General features: G+C 43.9%; 1 protein-coding gene across 2 annotated transcripts in view; it reads left to right on the top strand.

The window, feature by feature from the left end:
- prdm6 (PR domain containing 6) overlaps positions 1-9,652 on the top strand; it is a 79,385-nt gene that overhangs the window by 62,330 nt on the left and 7,403 nt on the right. The window contains exon 8 of one of the 2 annotated variants that reach the window (XM_016661282.1): positions 4,782-4,968. In XM_016661282.1, coding sequence (XP_016516768.1) covers positions 4,782-4,962 — 181 coding nt within the window. In that variant the 3' untranslated portion in view covers positions 4,963-4,968. The remainder of the gene's footprint in view (positions 1-4,781; positions 4,969-9,652) is intronic. The other variant, XM_007573176.2, reaches the window with a different exon arrangement.

Below are 9,652 nucleotides of genomic sequence, written 5' to 3' on the forward strand. Positions count from 1 at the left end.
AAAGTTTACATACACGTCCTCAGTGTTTAGTCAAACGTTTTGGGTTTCATTCCTCAAGCTGGTGTATGTAAACTTTTGGTTCCAGCTGAAGCTGCAGAGCCAGGCGCTTCTATAGAGGATGAACTGAGGAGGTTTATTATTCATCAACATTTTCAGGGTTTTTTAATAAAACATTTGAAAACAATCTGCTCTGTGTTAAAGCATTAAACTTTGTTTTAATTAAGCCGAATCTGAAAACGTTTAAACTTAAAACTACTGAAACCATTTCGTTACGGTTGACTAATTGACACATTCTCACTAAGCCTCTGCTCTCCCTGTCCTCTCCGTTGACCTCTGACCCCTCTGTGCTGTGGCTTCGGCCATCTTGTTCCCACGCCGCCGCGCCGGCTCGGCGCTGGCAGGGCGTTCGGCCTCGCAGGCCTTCTGCCTCTTTCATCAGCTCATGTGTTGGAGGTGTGGGCCCAGTGAGACGTCGACACCGATCCTGTTGTTGTTACCACACGTTGTGTTGAAAGGCGTCGCAGAGTTTATTGTCCTGAGCCGCTTTTCACCCACGTTTTCAAGGTGATTAATTTGACGGATCTCCGTCACGTCAACGCGGAGTAAACTCTGCGGCGGGCGGTTCTCCTCTGATCGGCGCTCCACATGAAGAGCTGTTAGTTTGTGTTAGAGACACACAGAAGTGGCCGTCTGTGTTTGTGTTAGTGAGCAGCCGTGTTGACTCTGAGCGTATCAGGCTGTTTGTGCTGTCAGCGGCTCGTGACGCGGCCGCACTGATTAACTGCTGGATGTTAACGACCGCTGAGCGGTTCAGAGGAGCGCTGCAGACCGAGGTCAAAACAAACACAACAAACCCGTCTGTCCGTCATTCCTCTTCATATGTCGGCTGAATGCGGCTCAGGGCGGAGAGGAGAACTGGACTGACGATTATCCATCGGTTTAAAACGTTTCTGAAATATATTTAATGTTCCTTCGCAGTTCAGCTCGGTTCTCATCTCCCTCAGTGCTCTCTCTGGGATTCCTCCCATTGAGATGGATTTCTCTGGTTGGATTTCAACAAATTGCCTTATGCATTTTCATCTAAACACACAAAGAAAATGTTAACACATTTTAGAGTAATATCATAATGCTCCGATACAGTGATATTTTTATCTTGGGTCTTTATTCCAGGCCACACCTGGTCAGGACAAAATTACAGATCGTCCTTCACTGCACTGAAAACCAGAGGAGCTTCAGGTTTTAACAAAGCTTAGTTTTTATCATTAAATCACAATAACAACTAAATACTGAAAAACAGCTTCATGGCAGAGAAAAATTAACCTCAGTTAAACAAGTTAACTCAGGTTGATTTTTACTGCATTCAAGGTTCATATCCTTGAAAACACTTGAATTTCATTTGGGTGTTTTTAAGGTTTGCTTGATATTCAAACTGCAAGTTTTGTAATAAAAGTTAATATTTGATTAAAAACCTAAATTTGGAAAATGAAACCAAATGTTTTCATACACTAATAAAAAGACAAATATTCTGTCTGTGTCTGAAGTTAAATCAGACTAAACTTTTATTTTCGGTTGTTTCTATTTGTAAATGCTATTCTTTTTATAATAATTTGTGAATTGAAGCTTCTCTTTTTTAGTTAATTTGCTGGAACAGTTTGAAAACTTTCCCTGTAAATTTTTAAAAATTCTTTCATTTCTGTGGGAAAAGTGAGCAGAATCAGTCCAGATTCATCTGATTCTCAGTCGCTTGCAGGTTTTCCTGCTAACATGAACCAGAACTAAGAACTTATCGTAGCAGCTATTTAAGTTTTTGAGTGGAGTTTTCTCAGATTAATCCGGATTAGGAAATCTGTGTTTCCTCTGGAATCCTGGTAGAACTCAGAACGGCGGTTCTTTCTGCTCTGAAGCTTTTATTCGTTTTCCGTTTATTTTTCTGTTAAACATTCGTTCTAAAGCTGTTCAGGACTTTATGTGGTAATTCATGCATTCCAGAACATTCTTAAGTGTGCAGGTATTAACGTGAACATGGAGCGTGTGCGTGTGTGTGTGTGTGTGTGTGTGTGCCTCACCTCCTCCTCCTCCTCTTTCCACCGTAACAAACAATAACTGGGCATTAATCTCCCGGCCTGCCGCCTTAATAAATAATATCCACACATTCATCAACTTAAACTATTCACAATCAATGCGGCTCTTCATAGAAAACCCACCTAATAAATAGTGGAGCGGCCCGCTGAGGCGTGAACTTATAGACCGGCCTGCTGATGAATGAACCCTCCCCCACACACAGACGCCTTTTATGTGGAAAACTGCAAGTGAGAATTTTTCGATTTTATATTACACTATTTTACTCTTATTACTGTTAGTGTGTGTGTTTGTCCTGCTGCAGGAGTTTGTGATTTATTAAGGTGGTGAAGATGTTGGTCTATTTGTTTTGTTCTAGTTCTGGGCTGTTTTCCTACTGCTGAGCTTCTGACGGCGCTTCGCTCTGATTGGTTCCACAGAATGAATCACTTTGATCTGAAGCAGACGTCTCAACGCTTCACTTAAACAGAAACTGTTTGTTTTCAAAAGAAAACACACGGATGGATCATCTATGGAGTAAAAATGTTGCTCTGCATAATTATTCACCAAGAGAAATTCATCACAGATGTTCAGCATTCACAGAAACTCATCTGAGCGATTTAGAAATGCACACAAATAATATATTGATTAAAAATTAAACACCTTGACTCGATTAGAAGGATTTTAAAATCTAATTTCATCAACATGTTTAACACTTTAAATTTAAACTCGACTGGTTTACCCAGATGGCTGATGGGAAGGTTCTAGAAAATCAAAACAAAAGATTCGGTTTATGACTTATTGGCTGAATGACTTTATTTCTGTAACAAATGATATGATCTGTTTAAACTGTGAGTAAATTAGCTGGTGGGAAAATGTTTCTATGCCTCAATTAATCTAAAGTTTTGAGGAGAAGAAAGTCTCAGTGATCTCATTATGAACAGATGAGCTGCTTCTGGTTGAATATATTACTCTATTTATTAGTGTGGTTATGATAATAATTGCTGTGATACAAAAACAATTAGGCCAGTTATTGATCAGACTGAGGATGATGGATTGAACCTCGTTTGATTTCAGTTTGGTCTGATTTACATAAACCGTCCAGAGTCAGAGGGAGCTGATGGTTTCTGGAAAAGAAGTGATTTTATCCGTCAGTCTGACATGAACGTCGGTAAAGTGATGAGCTTCCTCATCAGCTGCTTCATGTGACCGACTGCAGCTAATCGCCTCTCGGTCTGCTGACTGCAGGGACGCAGCCGACATCCAGGGACGGTCACTTCTCTCTGCTGACAGTCTTTACTGACCTTCATCTGTTTCTAAACTGGCTGAGGAAAACATCTTGCAGCTGCTGGAAAACTGGACTTTCTCCATGTTTCCCGTCTCTGCAGGCTTCAGCTGGTTATCAGTCCAAATATATTCTCGTCTGACTCAGCCCCCATCTGCCCGGTTCTTCCTACAAAGGCTCTGTGGTCCTAAGCTAGGCTAGGCTAGGCTAGGCTAGGCTAGGCTAACATGTTCCTCAAATGAAGGTTAAATAAGCTGAAGTTTGATGGTATCAGAATTTCATCAAAGTTTCTCCTAACTTGACGTTTTCACGTCCAGATTCAGACTTTTTATGCCATCTGAAAACTGAAACAGGAAGTAGCTACATTAAATACTGATAATCTACATGATGATTTAATACTTTAATACTTTAATACTTTGAGCCGGGGCTGAAACAATTAATCTGATAAATCATGACGAATCATTTATTCAAATAATCATTAAATAATTTAGTAATAGATTACTGGCTAACTGGAGTAAATGCTCTTTTCTAAAAGAACAAAATGTTTGGGCAGCAATGAAGCCGAAACTGTGCAAAATATAAAAACAACAAAAACCTGTAAACAAACAGCAGGACTCCATTAGGACTCATGGAGCCACTGCTTGGTGCTTTGGTTCAGTCTGATTTAGTCCCATTTGGGCTGCACACACACACACACACACACACACACACACCCCCAGTCATTTCTAAAGCTATCTCTTGTTCTGCTGTGGTTCCGTCTCTATCTGTGGCTCCTCACTCTGTGATAAATGGTCTGGTCAGGATCCGGGCCTGCCGGGTGGATGAGGGTCACGTTGCCATGGTAACCGGAACGGAGTCCGACTTCCCCTGCCCCGTGTGGGTGGAGGCCATCTTTGTTTCTCAGTGTCGTTATGTCTTCGTTCTTTTGTCTTTTCTGTCCACGTTACGTAGTTTTTACATCACTTCCTGGTTTGCTTTCGTTCTTCTTCTTCTGTTTGATTTTTGCAGTGTAATCAATACGTTGAAATGAAAATGAACGTTACAGAATCTTTACAAATGATTCATTCATAAAATACAATAAGAAAACAGTGAACCATTGAAAATATGAAGCATGAAAATGGCCTATAGTTGGGAATTTATTTGAAGTTCACCATTTTTACTTCTTGTGAAATAAAGAAAATTATCAAACAGATCAAAGTTTTCCTTGTTTTTCTTAGGAAAACATTGAATTACTTGCTTCCAGAAACAAGCATTAGATGAGAAATTAGAGAAAAAAACAGAAGAATTTAAGCAAAACATTGAAAAACCTCAGAGACCAAAGAAGCCCAGATTGATTCCAGGAAGGTTCTGGTTCTGTAATCGGTTCTGTTTAGTTTGTGAAAACCTTCATGACTGCTGCTTGTTTTAAAATGATTAAAGTGTCTCCTCGCCCCTCCAGGCCGTACCAGTGTGGCCACTGCTCCCAGTCCTTCTCGCAGCCGTCGGAGCTGAGGAACCACGTGGTGACGCACTCCAGCGACCGGCCCTTTAAGTGCGGATACTGCGGCCGCGCCTTCGCCGGCGCCACCACCCTCAACAACCACATCCGGACGCACACCGGAGAGAAGCCGTTCAAGTAAGTAACAGTGAGTACCCCCCGCCCAAACCTCAGCTCCACGCCTCGCTCTCTGTTAAAGCCGTTTCCTGCCCGGTGCCTGGTGCAGCGCCCCCACAGGCCAGGAGGGGAACAGGTTGCTCAGAGGGTTTGGTTGGTTTGACTCCGAGCAGAAAAGAAGAACCGCAGCAGCTGGAGGTGGAGCAGATGGTGAAGTTCTGGTTCCAGTAGAACCGAGCCTACCGGACCATCAGGAGGAAAAACATCCTGAATGTTTTATGTCTGGAAATCAGAGATCCAAACTGGCATGATGCGAAAAAAAGAGTTTCCATTGCAGTTTGCGAAATACACAAATTTTGATACGGCTGAAAAACCACCTGGAACTTTTTATTGAAAAATGTGACTTTTAAAAGCTTGCCGTATTTCCTTTGAGCAAATCTATTTCTGAAATTCAGAATTATGGAAACGTAGTGGGAGCTGTTGAAACGCATCACATCTCAGTCCCAACACATCCAGTCAGTCGACGCTCCACTCAGGGCCGATACTTTTAATGTTTTCTCTTCTCAGCTTCCTTCGTCTGGTTCTGATCTGGTGGCGATGCTGTCGGCTCCGAATAACTTTAAAATCCATCCACAGGCGGCTGCGTCCAGAACGCAAATTTATTTCATCACACTGAACCATATTATATGTTAAAAACGGAGCATCTGATGTTTGTCTTTGGTTGGATCTTTATTAAAAGACAAACATTTAAATTCAGAATTTCCTCACAAAAACGCTGAATTTCTGCAACTATAAACATGAAGAGCATGAAGATGCATATCAGAGAAAACTAATTCTCCACAAGTACGTTAGTATACATCGACCACAGCAGCTGAGATGTTTTAGTTTTAGCCGTTGTTTCACCCGGGAATTAAAAACTCTACGTTCTGTTTATTGTTCTGTGACGTCGCTTTGGGGTCGTTCAGGCAGAAGTCTGATTGCATCGCATTTAACTAGTAGGATGAACGTCCATGCAAAAAAATCAGATTTCAGAAAACAAAAGTCAGAACTGAGCATGAAGACCTGCAGCTGAACCTCAGCTGATAGCCACGTTGTAATCAATCTTTTCTTTCCTAATCTGCCTCATTTCCATATTTTCCTCTCACTGAAGATGGAAACGATTAGAAGGAGAAGCTCTCTGCTGTCGGCTGCCATCCAATCATGGCGACCAGGATTCCCCCGGTGGACAAAGAGGTCGACATGTAGGCAGAGCGAGAGGAAGAAGAGTTAAAGAGAACAGGATTAAAGACTGGAGCAGAGGGGGATCTGAGGAAAACAATTAACATCCTTAAAAAGCAATTAGCGATGCCATTCTGTCATCGACGTGAAGAGCATGAGGGCGACGGATGAAATGAATGTCTGAGGAAGTTCGAGGAGGAACAAAAGATCAGGGAGTGAAAAGTGGAGCGACTGAAAGCAAATCAGCGTTCCTAATGAGCCGAACCTGTTCATCAGCACTTCAGAGTCTCTGTAGGCGCGGCCGGGACAAAGACAATCACCGACGGTCGTCACAAATCCTTACTGGATCGATGGCCTCCGAGAGTTATCGCCTTTCAGACGGAGCAGCGGACAGATTAAAGCTGCCACTGTCACTTTGTCAGGAGGAAAACGCTCGACTTTATCTTCCTGCCGAGGCGATGGAGGCAGGCGGTCGGAGAAGACGCTCTTACATCCTGACTGCTGGTTCTGACTTTCTGCTCCAGACTTTAAAATGATCTGAGGAACCACAGGTACCACTGGAGGAGACGAGTTCTTCTGCCTTTTTCATTCACTTCAACATAATGTTTGATTTCTTACAAGCGTTTCTTCCTGAGCTATCTTTTCAGGATAAAATGGTTTCAGTAACGGCATCTGGATTCCAACCAGATCATTTCACTTTCTGCAAAGCACAACAACTAACAGATGTTTTCCTGTCTGATGGTCCAGCAGGCTCGGTTCAGTTGGGACAAGAACTTTCCAGCTGCTGTGGTTCTCTTTCACAAACCAACCAAACCCTTTCAGTAACCTGTTCCCCTCCTGGCCTGTGGGGGCGCTGCACCAAGATCCACTGAAGGAAACGACAAAACCCTGTGAAGACGCTGAGCGCAGCTTCCTTCTTCACTAAATGTAAATAAAAGGAAGTGGCGTCAGATTTTAGCTGCTGTAGGATTTCTCTGTAGTCTTCGGTTAAAAAAAAACTCCTGGTAGCGCTAAGCTAGCTCGTTTGTTTTGGTTGTATTTACCCAGAATGCACTGCGCTGTAGTCCACTTCCTGCGTTTGGAGAGGTCTCTGGTCCACTTGGTGTTCACATATGCATTGAAACCGAACCAGAGTTCACTTCAACAGAACCCAGACCGAGGTTTGGAGGCGGACCAGAGTCCGATTAGCGTTCACACATCAACAAAAGAACTCATTGGACTGAAGCGGACTGAACAGGGAACCAGCCTCCAGTCCAGATGGTCAGCAGATCCTGGAGATATAAAAACTGACATGAAATGAGACGCTGATTTCTACAGTCTGTATCCCAACATATGCTCTATTCAGACTGAGACGCCACAAAGCAACACATTGATCAAAGACAATGAAACGGTTTTATGTCCCTAAACATCTGTTTCATTTCCTCACATTAAACAGATTCAGTCAAATCAGCAGCTTAGCTGCCAGGTTAGGAAACAGAACCGACACCAAGAACAATAGCCTGGTTTTCATTCATATTGGTATTTAAATGGACCAGTGGGGTTTTGGTAGAGTTCTATGGATTCTGTGGGTAAAAGCTGAATTTCTCCCTGTGCTGCAGAGGCTTCATCCTCCCCTGTGTCTGTCCCAGCAGGCGGTCAGTTTCCATCAGGCTGTAAATGAACACAATCGGAAGCGGTTTGTCTCATTTTCTACCTGCTGCACAGCGCAGATTAAGATAAGAGGAGATCTTAAACTCCACTGATCCTTAAGGGAAACTGATTAAAGCTCCTCTGTCAGGTTGTCAGGACAAACTTCTCAACATTATTTTTCCCTGCTGCTCAGCAGCAGCCGGTCGATGGGCTGCAGACGAGCCGCCTGCTTTCAGACCCGCTTTGTTCTGCAGAACCGACTTCGTGTTCGTCCTGCTGGATCAAAGCAGCAGCGACAGACGGTGATAAAATCAGACAAATAAGCGCAGCAGCAAACACCGTAAGGCGAGTTCAGTTAGAGACGAAGGTAGAAATGATTAGAGATCAGAACCAGGTGTGTTTAAACTCAGTTCTACTTTATTTAATTAACCAGTTCAGCTGTTTATAGCCATCAACACAATATCCTCTGTAGTCGATACGTCCTGCACAGAACCTCGGTCCAGAAGAACCTCGGTCCAGAAGAACCTCGGTCCAGAAGAACCTCGGTCCAGAAGTTTAACCTGTCAGGCAGAGAAAGTGATAAACAGATGAACTGATTATTTTATGAAATATGTCTGAAAACGGCTGAAGTGAAAACCTCGATCCTTGACGGTTTGTTCACCCGTTTGGTCCAGAGCAGCAGTGGGCAACTCCAGGCCTGGAGGCCTCCTGCCATTTTTAGATGTGTCTCAACTTCAACACTCCTGAGTCAAATATGAGGTCGTTAGCAGAACCTGACTGCACTGAGGAGGAGATTCAGCTGTTGGATTCAGGTGTGTTGGACCAGGGAGACGTCTAAGAGCTGCAGGACTCCGGCCCTCCAGGACCAGGACTGCCCTCCTTTGGTCCAGAGTCTGGACCTTTTCTCCACTCAAAGTACCGCATCCAGAACCATTTCTGAGCTGGTCTCGGTCCGGTTCTGGTGTGAATACAGAAGAGCCTCAATCTGAACCAACTACATGAAACCAGCATCTTCTGGACTTCACGGGCCACCGTAGCTGAGCAGCATGTGAGCCTTCAGTGTTCAAGCAGGACCTCCATGTTGGTTCCTCCATGTTTGGTTCCTCCATGTTTGGTTCCTCCATGTTTGTTCCTCCATGTTTGGTTCCTCCATGTTTGTTCCTCCATGTTTGTTTCCTCCATGTTTGTTCCTCCATGTTTGGTTCCTCCATGTTTGTTCCTCCATGTTTGTTTCCTCCATGTTTGTTCCTCCATGTTTGGTTCCTCCATGTTTGTTCCTCCATGTTTGGTTCCTCCATGTTTGGTTCCTCCATGTTTGGTTCCTCCATGGTTCTGTGTTTGGACCCGCCCACATCATTCCTGTCCAATGGGAGCAAAGATTGTCACCCACCTGGCTTTGTCATAGTCTGTTTGAAAAAACCCAATGTGAAGGGAAACTGCAACAAACAAAGAAATAAAGTCCAGTTTTAGTCTGCAGAGTGATTTGCTGGTGTGAACTCACTGCAGGCCTCCTGGTGGACAGACGGACGGACGGTTGGATGTTTCTAAGCAGTAACTCGGACTGAAACACATGAATCAAACATTTGTGGATTTTTGGAGGATTGTACCTGAAGCTGAGCTCTGCTCTTCATCACCTCCTCCTCCTCTTCCTCCTGTCCATCTAACAGCATGTTAGTCCTGTTTCTGCCCCGTTAGGTCCAATATTTCTGCTCAGCGTTCTCTTTGAACCTCCGCACGCACGCACGCACGCACGCACGCACGCACGCACGCACGCACACACACACACACACCTTGATATCCATTTAAATGCTCCCGCCGCCCCTCCAGCTCAGACTAAAAGCTCCTTCTCTTCTCTGCTGCTATTGGAA

The sequence above is a fragment of the Poecilia formosa genome, unplaced genomic scaffold, assembly GCF_000485575.1.
Source record: "Poecilia formosa unplaced genomic scaffold, Poecilia_formosa-5.1.2 Scaffold320, whole genome shotgun sequence".
NCBI classification, from domain to species: domain Eukaryota; kingdom Metazoa; phylum Chordata; class Actinopteri; order Cyprinodontiformes; family Poeciliidae; genus Poecilia; species Poecilia formosa.